Below are 20,514 nucleotides of genomic sequence, written 5' to 3' on the forward strand. Positions count from 1 at the left end.
CTACCGTAATTTAACAGCATGATACAGTATTTTTTGTGAAGAGGTGGATACACGCTTCTCTATACAAGTTGAGTGAATCACGATCCATCTACATCGTACTGTCTATTGTAGGTTAATGTGTCTGTAATGACGATAGAATATTTTTATTATTCAAACTGCTCATTGCCTAAAAGTCATTTTTGAGTGACAAGACGTGACCGACTGCTCCTGAACGTGACTTTGGACACAACAGCTTCAGTTCATCCTTCTGAGCACAGCCATGTGGAGATCAACCGAGGAGCCAAGGTAAGTTATCATCCGAAATTCAAATTCAAAGTCTCTAGTATTGTTTTGTCTTCATGATTATTGAATTGTTGACATCTCAGATAATGTTTCACTTGGTCTGTTTCATTACATTAGGTTGCTAATGTTGGTGGAGCTAACGTTAGCTCTGTGACGTTAGCTAGCTCAAGCTCAATTAGCCTTAGAAAGGTTAGCTAGCTAACAGCATAGCAAGTTAAGTTAACATAAATAAAGTGAATCACCGATTACAGTGTTAAGATGTAACGTTAGTAACCTAACTTGTGTTTACTTGTGCTCTTATTGAACTGTAGGACCGCAAACAGGACGATTATCAAAAGGGAGAGGAGAACAGAGATCACTGACGTGTTCAAGACAATGAACAGTTGAGGTAACGCTAACAGTAACGTTACCCGTGTGTGTTATTCCAGGAGCAACATTAACACCAGATCAAACTCATTTTAGTGTTGAACGTTAGTCCATTGTGGTCCATCGTCTTAGCTTTATTACTTCACCTAACGTAATCAGCTCATCACATAGTCTGTTCATTTAAACTGTATGGTATTCTTGTAGGCCTATTAGCTTTTTACAAAGACTTACATTGATATGTTAACATGTGTGAGGCACAGGCAAACCCACAGCTGCACACCCAAAGCTTCTTTTGTTTATCCTGGATGTCATAGAACTTTCCAGAAGTTCAGAACATTGTGTTTCTAAAGTTTTTATTTTGTTTGTTTACAGTCACTCGTCATCAGAGATTGAGGAAACCAGCCAGACGCTGCAGTCAAGTCCTCTTTAAGGTGTTCTCTCTCCTTATTGTTTCATTCATGTGAGTTCATGCTGTTCAAATTAACTATAAATGTGTATAAGACTTGTTATCAAGCTAGACTGTGAAGCAGTTCTATTACACTGTTCTTGATACTATTTTAATTCAATGTTATACTGTTGATGCTAATGAGTTCAGTTAAGCTGGTCATTAACGATTTTATTGGTTTATTAGTTTTTGTCACGGCTCCGCTGTGACCTCAGCTTGTCTCCCCTCTGTTGTCTGTCTGTCTGTCTGTCTGTGTGTGTGTGTGTGTGTGGCTTGAGTGCGGCTGCAATCATCCGGCACCTGGGCTCATCTCCTCACCTGACAACAATTACACCATCATCACCTTCAGCTTAAATACCCCGGCTTCCTGCAGTCTCATCGTCAGATTGTTCCTTCAACTCAGTGGTAGCTACACCTCGGCCCCTTTGAGTTTAAGTCTTCTCTTAGCGAAAGTTGGCCTTTTTGACGTTTTTAACTAACTTGTGTTTTCCCTCTGCCTCAGCGAGTCCCGTGCCACGTCGCCGCCCAGACGCCGCCGCACACACCGCCTCGCTGCTCCACCTGCATGCTTCACCTGCATGCTCCACCGGCTCCACAGACAAGCAAAATAAAACTCTTTTTTCACCTACTCTGCTGTCCCGGTGTCTGCGTTTGGGTCCAGGATAAACCGACCATAACAGTTTTCTTCTAAACATGCAGTACATTGTGAGTTTTGTGATGTAATACAAATGTCCCTTTATTATTTGAGAACATGTAATAAACTGCAACTATTATGTATTGAATGTCTATTGTTGTTCTTTCAATTTTTGGGAATTAAATGCAAAAGTAGCGGGTTGTATTACCCTTTGTAAATAAACGGTAACATTCTGGCATATACCGTAAAATCACGGTAAAACCTAATTATCCTACTATCACGTACTGTAATCCAGTATACGGTATGATACATTAAAAGTAAATTACGGTAGTGTACCGTAAAAAAACAGTAACTTACTGGCGTCCCTGCTGCCAGTAAGTTACTGTTAATTTACGGTGAAATAATTTAGAGTGCACTCACAAACATACACACACACACACACACTCACAAACATACACACACACACACACACTCACAAACATACACACACACACTCACAAACATACACACACAAACACACACTCACAAACATACACACACACACACACACACACACACACACACTCACAAACATACACACACACACACACACACACACGGTCTTGGCCCAGGTCCTCCTCTTGAATGGGTCTCAGCGAGCCGCCATATTGTGCTCCCATTTCCTGACAGGCCGTCTCTGCAGGCAGACCCGGGGGGCAACTTGGATGTGGCACAGTGTGAGAAGAAGCTCCCCGTGCCCGTGGCCTCGGGTGAGGCTTTAAAAATAAGCCACCCAGAAGAAGAAAAAACAGAGCGGGAGAGAGAGAGAGAGAGAGGAGAGGGAGAGAGCGAGAGAGAGAGAGAGAGCGAGAGAGAGAGAGAGAGAGAGAGAGCGAGAGAGAGAGAGAGAGAGAGAGAGAGAGAGAGCGAGAGAGAGAGAGAAGGACAAGTTGCTCCTCATCGCTGATGAAGAGCAGGGAGGACTGAGACAGCGGGTGTGTGTGGGGGAGTCGACTCGTGATAATGTCAATAATTAACTCTGTCAGAATAGAACAGAGGAGGAAAGAGATGTTGGAACAAGGAAGGGCCTTTTCTTAAAAACCCGCTCCCTCTCGTAGAGTAGGTACCGACAGCAGGAGGCATCGAGAGGACCAGGAGAACTGTGGTGTTTCTGGTGGGGGGGGGGGGCATGGCGTGATATGTTCATTAGCTTGCACCCAGAGGACGTCAGAGCACAGCTGAGTTAGCAGGGTAATGTAGCGCTTAGCTTTGTGTGTATGCGCCACAGCCTGGGGGAGACGGGGGAGACAGAGACACATGCAGCAGCTCATGCAGTGGAGGGAAAGAGGCCACGTGCCATCACACCGCCTCAAGGAAGCCTCAGTGTTTGCACCTCAGCTCCTGTTCTTTGTTCTCTCTCTCTCTCTCTCTATCTATGTCTCTCTATCTCTCTCTCTCTATCTATGTCTCTCTCTCTCTCTCTCTCTTTCCACAAAACTGGGTGACAGCAAACAGCATTGTGTCCCACATAAGCCACCGTCCCACCTCCTGAGTGATTCGACTTACAGCTCCTCTCCTCGGTGGCCTTGGCCGGGATCTCCTCCACGCAGTCGGCTGGAAACCAGCCCACCTGGCCGCGGGCGCTGCCCTCCCAGAATCCCCCCTCTCCGATGCTCAGGACTGGACCGAGGGGAGAGAGAGGAGAGAGAGAAGGGGAGAGGTGAGGAGGGGGGGGAGTCGGGAAAGTGGTACAAAGATGGTGAGAATTGTTTCTGAAAAGAACACAACGGTGTGTCCACAGAGATTATTTAAAGCTCTTAACTTGAATTAAACAGAAAGTAAAACAACATAAAGACAAACATCTTCACCAACATATCAACACCCAGAGCAGCAACGGATGTTTTAAACATGACTTTGATGTTAGCTGTTTGAAATATTGCATTACAAGAATGGATGCGTCCGCTAGCAGCGGAGCAGCTGATCCAAACAGGCTCACGACTTCTTCAAATGTCTTTGGTCTGAATCAGGACTTCATCATCTCTATATTTGTTCTCCCGTCAGAAGGTAAAGTGCTGCTCAAATAAAGCTGCTTCATTTTCATAGAGATTATTTTCACATTTTCCACTAAAAGCCAAATAAAACACGTTTTTACGAAACCGGAAAAGAAGCTGCAGAATGAACATTTAAAGCTGCAGTTGGTAACTTTAATAAAAATAACTGAGCAGCACACGAGACAGATCATCTGTGTTCCTCTGCTTCCTGTTGGTGCTCTTTGTGGCAGAAACAGTTCTTTAAAATATGTTTCTGAAAACATTTGAGAAGAGAAACACACAATACAGTAACAGAATATTGATTCATATTCAGCGCTGCTTTGTTTGAAAGTTTGATCTGCGTTCACAGCCGAGGCTCCTCGGCTCTGATTGGTGGCTTTAAGGCTTCAGCTCTTCATTAAAGCTTCTGTTTATATGATGTTTACAATATTTAATTATGAATTAAAGCTTCACCGTTCCACCAAATGGAAATATTCTAGATCTGACAAGAAAGATTAGAAATAATTGAGCTGAAAGATGATGTGAGATAGAATGATCGCTGCTGGACATTAAAGATGAAGTAGTGCTGAAGTGAAGGCATTGATACAGTATTGACTCACTGCTGAAGGCTCCACATGCAGCGCGTCCTCCGTGCTTTCTCAGTAACGTCTGGAGGCTCATCAGGAGGATTCTGCTCCTCTGCTTCTGTATTTACACTAATCTGCCGTTTGATTTCCAGTTCTCTCATTTTCAGACACAATTATGAGACGAAAGGCGGCGATGAATCAGTGGCTCTCATCTGCTTTTTGATCCTCTCTCTCTCTGGTTGGGATAACTTTGAGTACCTTTACTCAAGTACTGTCCTCACGTACAGTTTGAGGTACTTTACTTGAGTACTCTACTACATTTTAGAGGCAAATATTACAATTATGGCTGCACTTAATTTATTTGTTGTATTTTTATTTCATATTTGAAAGTTTAAGTTACAAATTACTTTGTAGGTTCAGATTAGTAACTCAAAAGTAACTATGAAAGCAGTTCAAATGAGCCCCATCTCTACACATTGATGAAGCAATAATCATCTTAATACAACAACACAACTTTGAATGCCCCGTCACAACTGATCAATGTATTCTAGAAGGCAAACTTATGACATAGTGCAATAATTATATTTATACTAGTGTAATATTACAATTATTATAGTGCAATAATTACATTGTATTTATTTTGGGTACTTTTTAAGAGACTGTTTGTCGGCTGTTGGTTTTTACTCAGTGTCTTTAAAGTGCACCGATCAGCAGATTTCTTTGTATTCTGCACAATAACAATAAAAGCTTTTTATAATATACATCACTCTGAACAGGACCATTCTGCATAGTTAGTGCTGTTACTTGTTGTACTTTAAAGTTTATTTTGATGTTCATACTTTTACTGAGAGGCGTCGTCGTTTTAGATGAACGTATCGGAGTACGTGTGTGTGTGTGTGTGTGTGTGTGTGTGTGTGTGTGTGTGGGGGGGGGGGGGCATACACTGGAGGTCAGGGCCGGAGTTAACCACAGCAACAACACAAACCTTTGACCCGGTCGCTCTTGTAGAGGGTGACCTCCCCCTCGGCCTGGGCGATGTACGGACGAACCACCACAAAGTGTCTGCCGGGAACCGCACTGTACAGCTTCCTCCTGGTGGCCACGGCCTCGCTGTGACCGCCGGGGCTGACGAGAGGAAGCAGACAAGATAACTCGCAGTTATGGATGCAATAACAGAAACACTTTACTCAATAGAGAAGCTCATGAAGCTCTCCTTTGACGAGCTGTGAAGTTATTTTCCTGCATTGAAACACTGAAGGAAAGATTTTGAAGCAGAAAGCTCAGCGGTGACACTCCAGGTGAACAATTAACTCACAGATATCAGCATGAAACTTCACCACTTCATCACTCACATTAAGAGGATTATTTATTGTATTACGAGTTTTCTGAAATGTTATGTTTAAATATGCAAATGAGGCATTATGTAATGATAACTTTTGGTGAATTTAGGAGAAATCTACAGACGCAAATAAACAAAGTAGGAAAATAAACACCAAAATATATAAAGAATACTTCTAAATATATCCAGAATAAATACATTATTGTGTTTTATTTTAAATGATGCAAAGGTCACCCAGAGAGTTCAGTTTGACATCACGGTGTTCTCTTTAAGAAAATGGCATTTTATTCATTAACTCAAACATTGTAGAGCAAGAACATCAGGAGATGTTGTCACGCAGAGTAAACGTGTTTCATTCATCTTCAGAGAAAACACATTTCAGATATCTGCTCAAAAGATTCACGAGGAACTAAGAGAGGAACATTATGAGCTTCCTCAAGTTACTGTAAACAACAGGGGCTGTCTGCACACACACACACACACACACACACACACACACACACACACACACACACACACACACACACACACACACATTTTGCAGAGCAGACATTCAGAGGCCAGCAGACACGTGTCTTGCAGGAGGAGGAAGTGGAGCAGAATATGACCCACAGAGCTGCAGTGGCTTCTGGGTAAGAGGCAACACTCTCTATAAAGCACATGGAGCCAAAGTAGCCGAGAAACGACTGCATTAGAGAAGGAAAACATCAGAACGCTGAATTATGACGTCAAAAAGATATCCAGGTCGTCCAGAGACGCTCAGATGATATACAGTGTGATTCGATGGCTGCAGGCTGCATTTATATGTTTGAATGTAATATTTGGTTATAAAAAGCTGCATCAAAGCAAAAGTCCTCCGTACACGGAGCCGAGACGTGACCGCTGCAGAGAGAGGACAACACATGGATGATGTGCACGACATGATGACGTAGCGCCACTTAGTGGACAACGTCCAGAACAACACTTCCCACAACAGATGAGACGATGGATCAGATAAAACCTAATGCCATCAGGGACCAGAAGCATGCAGCTTTTTATTCTAATCGCTGTAATAAATATATAAAGTTAAACAGGTCACTCCATGTTTCCTCCCTCTTAAGTCACGTCCATGCTACACATATAGAGCTACTTTAATATTCGGTTTGATTGAACACCTTTCAGTGGAAAGAAATATGTCTGAATTGTTAAATGACTCAGAAACAAATGAAAATGACTTTTCATACGAGGTCGAGCAACAAGGACGCAGTTTGAGGGTCGAAATACCGTCTTCAAGTTATGAGCTTGAATTAAAAGATAAGAAGAACTTTTCAACCTTCTTCTTCTTCTTCTTCTTCATCTCGCGTCACTTTGAGCAATGAAGACTGACGAGTCAGAGATTAAAAAAACACAGCGAAGCAAAAAGTAGATTAAGAGAGAGAAGTAAATGGAGTCCAGGAGAAAGAGGGGGGGAGAGGGAGACAGGGAGAGAGAGAGAGAAGTAAATGGGGTCCAGGAGAGAGGGAGAGAGAGGGGGGGAGAGGGAGAGAGAAAGAGACAGAGATTGAGGTAAATGGATTGCAGGAGAGAGGGAGAGGAAGGGAGAGAGAGAGAGAGGTAAAGATAAAGAGAGAGAGCTAAAGAGAGAGAGAGGGAGATAAAGAGAGAGAGAGGTAAAGAGAGAGAGAGAGGGAGATAAAGAGAGAGAGAGGTAAAGAGAGAGAGAGAGGGAGATAAAGAGAGAGGGAGATAAAGAGAGAGGGAGATAAAGAGAGAGAGAGGTAAAGATAAAGAGAGAGAGGGAGGAAGTAAGTGGGTCACCTTGTCCCGTAGACTGAGCTCCTCCTCAGCCCTCTTCAGGTCTTCAGAGATCTGCTCCAAAGAAACACCACAGAAGAAAACTACAACGGTGTACTCTGAGCAGCTAGGAATACTCTCTGTACCACCAAGAGGTAGAATACTGTAGTACTCAGTTTAAAAAACTCTGTTCTGCAATGATTACCAGTCGATGAGAACACTCACGTCAGCTGATCAGGTAAACATGGCTGAAGTAAAAAGATGGAAGACAGCAGAACTTTCAGAAGCGTTTGAAAAATTAGAACTTTTTCCCAGAAGTCAAAGTTTGTTTGCTTCAATTGAAAGTCAACGGTTGTGGTGATGAAAGAGTTTAACGTTCGAAGACACACGAGGTTCTTCTGCTCGACAAACTCTGATGTTCTTGCAGTTTACATGGTTGATACAGCATATATAAATATATATATATTTATATATACATACAGTATATATAAATATATATATATTTATTTTTTTAAGTTAAATAATAATAACAATATTACCATAAAATGTTAACAAAGAGAGAATCTAAATGATAAGATATGAACTGTTATATTATAAATAGTATAACAACAAATGTCAAATTATTACTATGGAATTAAAAGTATTATTGGTACTATAGTATTTTCATGTATTTATTCAAACAAAATGTATTTATAAAACATTTTTTGCTGAAACTTGTTTTTACTGCTGTGGGACTCCAGGTCACATGACACTGTGGGTCACATGACACCCAATCCGGACCACGAGGTCGTCGGCTGAGATGGAGGAACATCTCATCGTCGGCCATCTTTCCCTTCTTCTTGCTTATTTTTTTTGCCAATTACCCACGTGGCTTTGAGGTGCTAATTAGACAGCGTTAATTAATACCAGCTCTGCATAATTTGTGCTATTATTGGATGATGACCCGAGACAAGGAGGGAGAGAGGAAGAGAGAGGAAGAGAGAGAGGGGGGGGGGGGCATTACAGTGCAGACACAGTCTGATCAACATCGTTTACATTGTACAATTAGTCCAACGCCACTGTGACTCGTTTACACCATGAAACCAGAGAAACACACCTGTAAATATCAGCCAGGTGTGCAGATAAAGTCATTAATAATATCAAAGCGAAACTGCATTAACTGTTGTGTTTCAGGCTGTCGGGCCAAAGCGAGTCAGATATCCTCATTTCCCCCAAAACCAGCTTTTGATACGCCTGGCCGAGGTAGAAGAAGGCACGAGCATGTCTGTCATCACGTTAACATGTCTGGTTGTTTGAATGGACAGCTGTATGCAAATATTTAATGGCAAAATGCGTTTTTATTTGGTTTGATGTTTGGATCCTCCCCAAAATAGTGAAAATGTAAACTTTCTCCAAAAGGGACAACATCTGCCTTATTGCACCGTATCGCTGGAACTAATGATCAGAACATCACCAGACTTGGACTGGATGTTCACAGATGGTTATTGCATATAAAAAACTAATATGCAATCAATACCTTTGTCCATCTATGAAATGCATCGACTCAAACACATATGAATTATAGGCTGAAATCTGAATAGGAAATTAAAAATCCCCAAAAGCTATGTGTATATATGTCTGTAAATAATAAAGTAAGGAGACGAATCACCAACAAAATGTAATTCATATGTTCTTCAGACTGTCATCTTGTCATAAAAATAGCTTATTTGACTCTTCACTCCCCCTCTGACGTCACCAGCCTCCAACAAGTAACCAGTGCAGCCAGCGCTTCAAAGCGACACATATCATTTCTTTATCATTTTAAATGTATTCTTTATATTTTATCTAAATAACAGCTTCTTCATTAAAAACTGAGGCTGATGCAGTTTTTTGCACCCAAAAGAATGAGCACTATTTACATTTTATTTATATTCACTGACTTTGCTAATATGTCGATTTAATATAGAATAAAGAATAAAATGCATTACTTTACCTCTAGTTCAACGCTTAACATTTATCTTGCACCACGCTTCGTTATACAACATATTTTTTCTGTGACCGTTTTATTCATTTATATCTTATTTTATGTCATTGTATTTTGTCCATGTTCCAAACTTTTGTTTTGCTTTTGCTGTGTGTTGTTGGTATGTTACGTGTTTATTGCTTTATGATGGAGTCAAATCAATTGAGGGAATTTCTATAATGACGTCAAACTGGCAGGGGAAATCTTCTCTGTGGTGTAATCCTGTTCTGTTTGTGATATTACCTTTAAACTTCTTCAGAGCGACGCAATGCGCCGCTTCAGGCCCACAGTGACTGTAAGTGAGATCTCCATTAGATGGAGTTCTGGACACAGAAGACCAGAAGTGATGCTGATGGTAGTTTCTATGGAATGGCAGGAAAACCATAACAGTACAATATATATATATATATATATATATATATATATATATATATATATATATATATATATATATAAATAGGGACCGTTTATTATCCGTGATCTGTACGGATCCCCCCTCACGCTTCGGTACTGAATAATTAGTTTAACCAGCAAAGTGTGAAATAAAGATTTACTGACAATCGTTATTCGTTGATATTCAGTAAAAATATGCAATCATGAGATCAGCATTAACGCTGTGAACGTGATGTTACATTGTGAACGACCAATCAGTGTTTAAAGCAACAGGAGGAGAGCTAGTAACGTTAGCAGCACCGCTAACGGCTAACCAACAGGAGGAGAGCTAGTAACGTTAGCAGCACCGCTAACGGCTAACCAACAGGAGGAGAGCTAGTAACGTTAGCAGCACCGCTAACGGCTAACCAACAGGAGGAGAGCTAGTAACGTTAGCAGCACCGCTAACGGCTAACCAACAGGAGGTTCACTTCAGTTACATTATGATGCCTTCAGGCTCTGCTCAGTGAACATGAGTACTGGCTGAAGGTACATTATAACGTTATCATGATGTGTTCACATGTCATCTGTAAAATGTAGTTTTGGTGATAAACTAGAATAAATCCAGTAGTTTGAAGGAGATGTTTTCACGTTAATATAAAATAGATATTAGAGATTTCTAATGTTCACCTTTGACCTCCCGGCCCATCATCCTCAGCAACAGATGTCTCTCTGTTAACAGTAGATTACAGGCCGGTTCAAACCCGCAGAGCTCTTCTGTATATTCCAGGTTTTGCGATGGTGTTTGTTGGATTCTTGTGACACCAGTGTTTAGACAGCCCCGGTCTGTGTCCTGACTCCGGACACGTCTCATTTCTCACCACATCGAGCTGCGAAGTTGTTATCATGACGCCCGCGGAGCTGACTGACAGCTGTCACTGTGTGCACGTTTGTGTGTTTAACTATGTGTGTGTGTGTTGCATTCTAACAAATGACATGTCAAGTGGGAGCAAAGGGAGGGGGGGCACGGAGACATTATTATGTGTGTGTGTGGGCGAAGGTTAGATGAGGGGGGGGGGGATTATGGGTTATGATAAATGAAAGAGGAAAGGCTGGAATCAGGCGCTTCAAAGGGTAGCCGAGTGGGAAACGCCTGAGGGGATAAAAAGTTCACACTTATCGGACGCAACACGTGAGCAACAACGTGGTCGTGCCATCTTCACTGGCTATTAGCAAAGTCACGTCCACTGGAATGTGCCGTGAGCTGCATTTATTAAATAACATTTGCATGTGATCATTAAAGGGTTTTTCAAAAATAAGGGCAGTTCTCCATCTACTGTGCCTCAGGAGACGAGCAAACAACCCGAATGTCCTCTGACATGATGTCATTATGCAGTATCTACTGTACTCATGTGGAACACGTTGTTATTTAAGGATATGTTCGTATTTAGTGTCAATAAATCCTCTCAGTCACAAGCCAATATATTCCTACTGAAGATGCAAATCCTAAAAAACGATATATAGTTAGAATATATAGTTTAATAAAAAACTAAATTTGTAGGGGACTATTTCCAGCGGCGGATTAATCCACATGTGGTGCTCTGGGAAGTATCTGTGGCAGCAGGACGGTGTACGAGGGATTGAGTCAAAACCAAATACTATAAAAGAAGTGACCTTGATTTATTACCTCAGTAAACATTGTAAACATGAGTTTATGGTCTCAGTCTCTAGTTTCAAGTCTTCTTCAATACAGCATGATGTTCATTTAGTACATTATGGTCCATTTAGAGTCAAACAGACCATAAAGCAGGGGATGCTTTAGGGAATAAAAGGGACTAAAAGAGCGTATGTTGAAGTACATGTCTATTCGTTGTTTTTGACGGTGGTATCGAATTGGGTATTGAGAAACGTGGACTTTCACTGGTATTGGTAACGACCAGTAAATTTCTGTTATTGTATCTGGTTGTCAAATCAAATTCACAGAAACAAAGCTGGAGGCTACACCATCAAAACACCAAACCACCAGCAAGGTAGATGTGAAGCTGATCATATTCACACACGTCTCACTCCACAAGAGTCCTCAAGCTTCTGTGCTGAACCGACGTCTGTCCACTAAAGCAGCTCTTCTGTCGGCGATCAAACACTCCGTCTCTCAACAAGACAGTTTTACACTTTTATTTAAAGTGAAACATGTCAGAAGACACGACGGTGACGTTCATGTGACTGCTGAAGCAAAGGCAACTGTCCTCCCCCGTTTCTCTGGCCTTTCTTTCTTCTCCTCCATCACTTGTCTTCCCTCGACTCCGTCCCCTCCACCCTCGCTTCAAAACCCCTCACTCTGCGCTTCTTATTCTCCTCCTCCTCCTCTCTTCGCTCTTCATCTTGTCTTAATTCTACATCTTCATCTTCACTTCTTGTCTGTGAAGCACTGAGCATCTCTCCTCGACATTGGACAGAGGCAGAGCTACATAGTGTGGGTAGTGTTGAGAGCACTTCCAAATGTGTCCATCTGCCAAGGAAGAGGAGGTGGAGGAGGAGGAGGAAGAGGAGGAGGAGGTAGAGGAAGAGGCCAGAGAGCATGTGTCTTAATCAGGATTGACATGTAACATCGCTCCAAAGATAAACGGCCGTCACATTTTAATCCTCCACCGATCACATGCTCCCGCATGCGCCACAGACGGAGCACAGACGGAGGTAGATGGAGGCATTTCTCAATGAACACAGTCAGGTGGAGCTTGAATTACACACTCGCACACACACACACACACACACACCTACACACTCGCACACACACACACACACACCTACACACACATACACACTCGCACACACACACACACACACACACGCTGAGCTAAAGTTAGCAATCAGCATATGAAGCGTACATTCCGCATTCATACAAAATCGCACGCATTTTGCAAAGTGTCTGTAGGGCAACCATGGCAATGGTTGCCATGGCGACTCTAGGAAGCCAGAGAGTCTTTCTGACGGAACGTTTCCCGAGAGGAACCCGTCGTACGTCATCTCGCATGGGGGAGGTACATACAGTAAATGTAGACTCTCAAACCACAACTCTCAGCAAGAATGCCTTGCTCAAAGGGTGAGCTCACCCAAATTAAAAAACAAACATCATGCATACGTCTGTCTTTGAGACTTCTGCATCCAACGCAATTCAAAAGAGGTGTCAGACCATTGAAACTACATTAAAACTAAAGGGGATTTCAACACAGAGGGGCTCCGTCATGCAGAGCTGTTTTCTACAAAGTCACAAATACACATCCGCACAAGTTGAAACTTAAGCAAAACAACGTGTGTGACGGTGAGTCACCAATGATGTCACAATGACTACGTCCACTTCTTATATACAGTCTATGTTTGTAGCCAGTTGTGGACATTTGTGCCAAATTTAAAGAAATTCCCTAAAGGCGTCCCTGAGATATCACGTTCCTCAAAACAACAGAATGCCTCCAGCCACGGAAACAGGAGATGATTCACGACAGTTACAAGTCAGCTATGGTGGTAATATGGTGATGATTGATGAAGGACATGAACTCTGCTTCTGTAGACTTATGTCTAGGAGTTCTCCCTTTGGCTGCGTACGTAGAGAGAGAGAGAGAGAGAGAGCGATGTACTAAGACACATGTTAATGTCAGGAGTGGACAGGGCCTAAGAGACAGATGTCTCAAAATCTGGAGGAATAAAACCAAAACTATCTGCATGACTGGACACTTGGTAAAAGGACATTTGTAAAGCGACGTTTTATTCTTCCCACCACTCAAAGCGCTTTACACTACATGTCATCATTCACACACATTCACACACTGATGGCAGACGCTACCATGCGAGGTTCCACCCGCCCATCAGCCACCAGGGGGCGACTCCTCTGGTTGTATAGAAGTCTATGAGAAAATGACTCTACTTCTCTCTTGATTTATTACCTCAGTAAACATTGTAAACATGAGTTTATGGTCTCAATCTCTAGTTTCAAGTCTTCTTCAATACAGCATGATGTTCATTTAGTACATTATGGTCCATTTAGAGTCAAACAGACCATAAAGCAGGGGATGCTTTAGGGCGGGGCTACACGGTGATTGACAGAGACAGAGACGTATACTGCGTCTCTACGTCACTCCTCATCAGTCCAGATATGGTCACTTCCTGTTAACTGGTTGTGAAAAGCCAATATAGCGACGGCCAAATCACCGAACTCAAGGCTTCAAAACGTCACTACGTCACTACGACTACGTCTACTTCTTATATACAGTCTATGGAGACGAGCCGCTCTAGCTTTGAGACAAAGCCTTATTGAAGTCAGTGAGAAATGTGTTTTGTAATTTGGGTGAACTGATCTTTTTAAGGAAACTCCATAACTGATCTCCAGCTTGTCAAACATGCAGAATGGTCTCTGCGGAGTCATTTCATATTATATATTTTGCTCGTTTATAAATGTGTCTCTAGAGCAGAATTCCTCTGGACACTCGGGTGATGAACTGGTGTTAACAACATCTTGACTGTAAAAGCAAATAGCCGTCGCAGACCAGATCACAGCTGTGCTGGAGCTCGACAGCAGAAATATTGATAGCTAAATATTTGTGAGTCATGTGTTCACCTCTGACCTCTCGGTGAGTCAGTCTGGATGTTGTGAGAAAAATAAAAAGAGAACAAAAGCCCAGAGGACCAGGTTTCACAGTTACTCAGTGTGTTGCTGAGACTCACCTGGGCTGTCGCTGTGTAGGCAGAGCCCGCCGGGCCTCCTCCCCCAGCCGGCTGAGGGAGGGCGACCGGCTCCTAGCCCCCCTCCCCATGGTCCGCACCACCACGTTGCCATTGGGGCTGCCGCTGGGCATCTGCTGGAGCAGCTGGGGTGACAGGCTGCGATGTAATGCTGAGGAGCCAGGCTGCGAGTGACCCTGCTGGGGGCCCCTGTGTGGGTGGGGATGGGCGTGTTGCTGCAGATTGGGGGCCCAGTTGCCGGGAGAACCGTGCTGCTGCTGCTGCTGCTGCTGGTACTGGCTGACTGTTAGGTTGTTGTCGCTGTTGGAGCGCAGGAGGACCCGCGGCGCCGATAACGAGGAGGGGGACCGGTCGTTCCCGCTGCCGTTGCCAGAAGACGGACCCCGGCGGCGTTTGGAGTAGGCTGGAGCCTCGCGGAAAGGCACTGCAGAGGGACAGAGGGAAATATAATCACACATATATATATATATATATATATATACATATAATTTTGTTCATTTCTGATGGGACTCAACTTTTACACTCGACACAGTTTGTCGGAGAAGCTGTGGTCAGTGATCTTTACAAAAACAATAGAAAAAGGGCTTCCAGACTAGAAATGGAAAACTTTTATCATAAAATCTACATTTTCAAAAGTTATAGTTTATTTAGTTGACATATTTGAAGACAAATGTTTGTATTGATTGAAGATGGTATAGGAGTAGTTCTCATAGAAGGGACTGAGGTTCAAGCACTGGAGGACTCAGAGGAAGAGAAAGTGCTGAAAAAAGTTTAAGAGTTAGTTGAAGTGATGATTCCAAAAAAAAAGTAACATGCAGATAGAATGTTTTATTTATTTATTTTAAACAGTGCAATCTTGACTTGTTTTCTATTAACATGTGTTTTTCTTTAATATTCACAGCTGACATCAGTATCGAGTACAAACCAATTGAGCACAATAAGTTCCAAATGTACAATAAGTCTGTTCAATAGTTTAAATTTGACCTTTGGTCATGAGACATGCTCTGCTTCATAAACTGTTTGCGGTGAATTGCGACCAGAGAGTACACTTGTGACTTGTGACATAAGTTACAAAGACTTTCTCCCCGTCTGAAACGCATCAACTCGCCTCCCGGCAACAGAAATGTGTAAGAATCGAGGCGAGCCACACTTTGCTACTGGTTGTTGTGTTTCTGCCATCGTACACAGAATCCACCTCCTGTAGGTCCATCTACATCAGTAGCAACGTCCCCCACCAAGACCTCCAGAGCAGAACTCTGCTCCGTGATTGAGGCTGCCCTTGAGTGATGATGAAGAGCCAGTCACCCTGACCTTTCAACCGCTGTCGAAGAGAACGTCACACTGAGCTCCGCATGATGTTTTTCCAATAACAACAACACTGCCTGTTTGAATCCTGCTGCCGCACCGCTAATGCATGGTTATAACACAAGCTGGCTTCAGTACTGAAATGCCTTCCTCTTTTATTAGGAATAAAGTCAGACCCAGAACACAACACCTCAGAGCACACACATGACACATCAGTTAAAATCTGTCAGCTGAAACACTTTCAGGATTCTGTGATCTTCAAATCCCTTTGTGGACTAGATCCTGTACATTTAAACAACCAAATTCAAGAATTTCAATGGCTTTTTCCTCATGGGCACAGTAACACTAAACTCTGGATGGACGTCACCACCTCTTGAAAAAAGGGAGTATGCTGTTAGCTCAGTAGTAACTGTGAATTCTTTAATATTGTCCATCAATCTGAGCTGTGTAACTTAATGGCACAAATAGAATTACTATTACTTCTAATAATAACATCAATTTCCATATTAAACTGTTTTTGAAAAGCAACTGTGTAACAATCCTACAATCGAAGCAGTGATGGACAAACAACATATAATCCAAATTGTGTAAGTGCAAGATTAAATGGTTATTCATTCTGGATTGAATAAATAAAACTGCTGATAATCTGATGTTCATTATGTGGAGAAAACACTCAATGCAAACTATGAAACACGGAAAATTTGGCATTGCAGGTTTCTGCAAACCACCGGATATATTAAATGTTGACGTCTCTGAAACGTAACAACACAGCGTAACAACGTAGAGTAACCAAGTAGAGTAACAACGCAGAGTAACAACGCAGAGTAACAACGCAGAGTAACAAAGCAGAGTAACCACGCAGAGTAACCACGCAGCGTAACCACGCAGAGTAACCACGCAGAGTAACCACGCAGAGTAACAACGCAGAGTAACAACGCAGAGTAACAACGCAGAGTAACAAAGCAGCGTAACCACGCAGAGTAACAACGCAGAGTAACAAAGCAGAGTAACCACGCAGAGTAACCACGCAGCGTAACCAGGCAGAGTAACCACGCAGAGTAACAACGCAGAGTAACAACGCAGAGTAACAACGCAGAGTAACAACGCAGAGTAACAATGCAGCGGAACCACGCAGAGTAACAACGCAGAGTAACAACGCAGAGTAACAATGCAGCGGAACCACGCAGAGTAACAACGCAGAGTAACAATGCAGCGGAACCACGCAGAGTAACAACGCAGAGTAACAACGCAGAGTAACAACGCAGAGTAACAATGCAGCGGAACCACGCAGAGTAACAACGCAAGCATAAAAATGTTACTTAACAATCGTAGAGTCAATGTTTCCTTTTGGTTTCACACAGAGCATGAACAGTGGCCTCCTGGATGAAAGTCCTGTTTGTTTGACCCATCCATTTGCTTGTTATACACATCATTATACAATGTCCCTTAATAACGGTTGCTCAATATACTAAGCCACTTGCTCTTACTGAATGCACAATCTGCAACATTCAACATATCTGTGGTTTACAGAAACGTACAATGCCAACATTTTTTCCTGGCGACTGAGCTGGAATCTGCCTCTTGTCATTGTTGCACATTATTCTTAGGAGCACTTGGTCACAGTTAAATAAGTACATGTCTGGAAGGTGAAGGACTCAACACACACCTGTTCAAAGTGGATACCACAAGAACCCTGATTACTACTCTCTCTATCAGTGAATGAAAGAACATTAAAACTATGATTTCATGGCCTCAGTCTCCTGCTCAGTCACTCAATGTACCTGGATGTTCAATAAGAACTTAGACCGACATAGCTCTATATCACCCAGTGAATGTACGACAGCATGTAAACAGAGTTACTGCGGGACACCTAATAAAGCCTGATACAGCCTCATCATATACAACGCATCCATTTGATGGAATCTAATATTCATCTATCCATCCATCCATTATCTTCTTCTTATCCCGGTCGCAGCTGGCTAAGCATCGTATTCCAGACGTCCCTCTCCTCAACAACATTTTCCTGATGAACCCTGAGGTGTTCCAAGACCAGATATATCATCTCTCCAGTGAATTCTGGGTCCGTCCCGGGGCCTCTTATCTGTTGGATGTGCCCAGAAAACCACTAAAGGGAGATGATCAGATGTTGAACCACCTCAGATACGATGTGAAGGAGCAGCGTCTCTACTCCAAGCTCCTCACCCTATATCTCTAAGTCTGAGCCCAGACACCCAACGAAGGAAGCTCATTCAGCCGCTTGTATCTCATTCTTTCGGCCACCACCCAAAGCTCATGACCCTAGATGATGGTCAGGACGTAGATGGACTGGTGGGCTAGATGGGCTTTGCCTTCCGGCTCAGCTCCCTCTTCACCACAACGGCCGGCTCAAACACCTGTCAATCTCATGCTCCACTTTACCCTACAAGACTCTGAGATACTTGAACTCCTCTTGCTTGGGGCAGTGACTTACTTCCAACCCAGAGGATGCAGTCCACCAATTTCCAGCAGAGAACCAACGGCCTCAGACTCGGAGGTACTGACTCTCATCCCGACCGCTTCACACTCGACTGCAAAACCGCTGAAGGTCACAGTCTGATGGAGCCAGCACTAAGCTATGGATCCAAACCAAAACCAAAAGGTATTTAAGATGGGACGGCAGTCAAACCCTTAACTAAATTAAAACCCCAGCTAAAGCCATCAGCGTGCTGGAAACAAAGTGCACATCAGCGTTTGTGTACCAGGAGGAAGAGGAGATGGAGAGGACATATAAATAGCTTAGCGTCTTCTTCTCATGTGCTATTCTTTCTCTCGGTGGCGTCAGACTTGCTGGGAGACTATGTGCACTCACGCACGTCCACATATCTATCTATGGACCCTCTTCTGCAGTTATTATACACGTTTTCATTATTATCAATCCATCAAAATCTAATGTCTCCCTCTGACTATGTGGGCCTCCAATACACGCCGGTTAAAACATGGATATAACTGTATCTTCCATACACGCACACACCAGTATTGAACTGAGATGGCTGATTGGCTCCACACTGCTCTCTTTCTGACCATCATTAGCATGATTATCAGGATTCCATGAGCAGAGCAGAGCCCCCCCCCCTTTCCCACCGCCTGCACTTCACCGCACTGTTGGACCGAACCAGTAATGGAGGTTGGCCTTGATTTCCCCAAGGATACATTCCTCCATTGCACCGCGAGATGACGAGCCTACAACCTACAACCTCGCAATTACACCCGTGCAGGCAGAGAGGAGAGCAGGACGGGGGCCCACAGCCATTCCAACAAGCACCTCCTGATTACTGACTTCATCATTACGACGACCACCGGGTTAGCACGGTGGCCTGTTTAACTGTGGCACGGTTTCTCTGCTGGTGGCTTTTCCTGGCAGCCTGAACATCATGAAAGAGGAATCACTGAGTCATCATCACTTTTCAGACTAATATCCCAGACCTTTATCTGTGTGTGTGTGTGTGTGTGTGTGTGTGTGTGTGTGTGTGTCTGCAGCAGGCGAGTTGATGAAGAGAGCTAGCACAGTCAGGAGCTATCAGGCTATCTGTGTTCGGGCCCCTGAGGTGAGTAAAAGAAGAGACTCCTAAGCGTCGACTCACTGCCTCTTTGTCTTGAATCTCTTCGCACACAATCGCTCACGCAAATTACTTATCAAGTTAAATTGTTTTATGTGACAGTTGGGGGAAAAAAGCAATCAGAGGGATCTATATGATGAAATGCTCTTGAACCACAGGACGCATGTCAGAGGTCAGCGAGTGTGGAAGCACTCAGAAGAGCTAAATGATGCTGTTGACATGATGCTAATATGTCTCATAGAAATCTCAAATGTTCTTTTGTTTCTCAACCAAAACATGCAAACACCCGATCAGACAGCTGTGACATCTTTTAAAGAGACATTACCAGCAACAGTTATCTAAATCTAACTTAAATTAAAATGACTTAAGTAACTCATGAAGTCTAACATCAGATGGATAATCTGTGTACAAATCGACTTCCTTTCAGTATTCCTATAATGAAATGAAGAAAAACAACCAATCAGAGCCGAGGAGTCTAAAGCTCTTGAGAGCAGACTTTAAGATCATTAAACAGCTACAAAGACAAAACACCTCACACGTGAAGATGTTCTTCGTCCACCTGAAGCTGTGTGAATTCATGCTGCAATTCACACAGAAAAAAAAGGAACGAAACGGAGCGAAAAAACTCTAAATTTGGATGAGAAGTTGAATGGAGGTCAAGGTCTGCAGGGAGAGAACTTCATCAGGGTCAGGTTCACGTCAGCTGAGCTGCAGCTCCGAACACGAACCTGATCAAGTTAAAGTGTGAAGGAACAGATCATCTCTCACGTCACGTCGTAGTTTAGAACAGTTCTCATTTCTCACGCTGAAACGTGTGATGTCAACGCTCCTGATTCCAGTTGTTCATGACAAACTTGAACAGCTGGCCTATTGATTACATTTGGTTCATTTTACATATCTAAAAAAACAGAAGGTGGATTTTTTAAATGTAAATTTAAAAAATATTTCAAGAATCTCAAACTTCTAAAGACTAAGAAAAGTGATGAAAATGTCAAAATGTATGAGGAACTCAGAAGAAGAATGTATTTAATTTTATTCTCCTTTTTCTCAAGTTCATGCATCCAAAACCA

The 20,514-nt window shown here is 42.9% G+C and overlaps 1 protein-coding gene and 1 long non-coding RNA gene across 2 annotated transcripts in view; one reads left to right on the forward strand and one right to left on the reverse strand.

Moving 5' to 3' along the window:
• Positions 1-20,514, reverse strand: part of LOC142934193 (SH3 and multiple ankyrin repeat domains protein 2-like) — a 121,914-nt gene that overhangs the window by 54,776 nt on the left and 46,624 nt on the right. The window contains exons 10-13 of the mRNA XM_076078654.1: positions 14,791-14,967; positions 14,526-14,694; positions 5,309-5,448; positions 3,273-3,386 (exon numbers count right to left, since the gene is read on the reverse strand). Of these exons, the coding sequence (XP_075934769.1) occupies positions 3,273-3,386; positions 5,309-5,448; positions 14,526-14,694; positions 14,791-14,967 (600 nt within the window). The remainder of the gene's footprint in view (positions 1-3,272; positions 3,387-5,308; positions 5,449-14,525; positions 14,695-14,790; positions 14,968-20,514) is intronic.
• On the forward strand, positions 1,025-1,870 carry LOC142934279 (uncharacterized). Its single transcript, XR_012947705.1, has 2 exons — positions 1,025-1,498; positions 1,596-1,870. It is a non-coding gene; the product is annotated as an uncharacterized LOC142934279 (long non-coding RNA).

The sequence above is a fragment of the Anarhichas minor genome, unplaced genomic scaffold, assembly GCF_050575085.1.
Source record: "Anarhichas minor isolate MPS153535 unplaced genomic scaffold, ASM5057508v1 ptg000067l, whole genome shotgun sequence".
Lineage (NCBI taxonomy): Eukaryota > Metazoa > Chordata > Actinopteri > Perciformes > Anarhichadidae > Anarhichas > Anarhichas minor.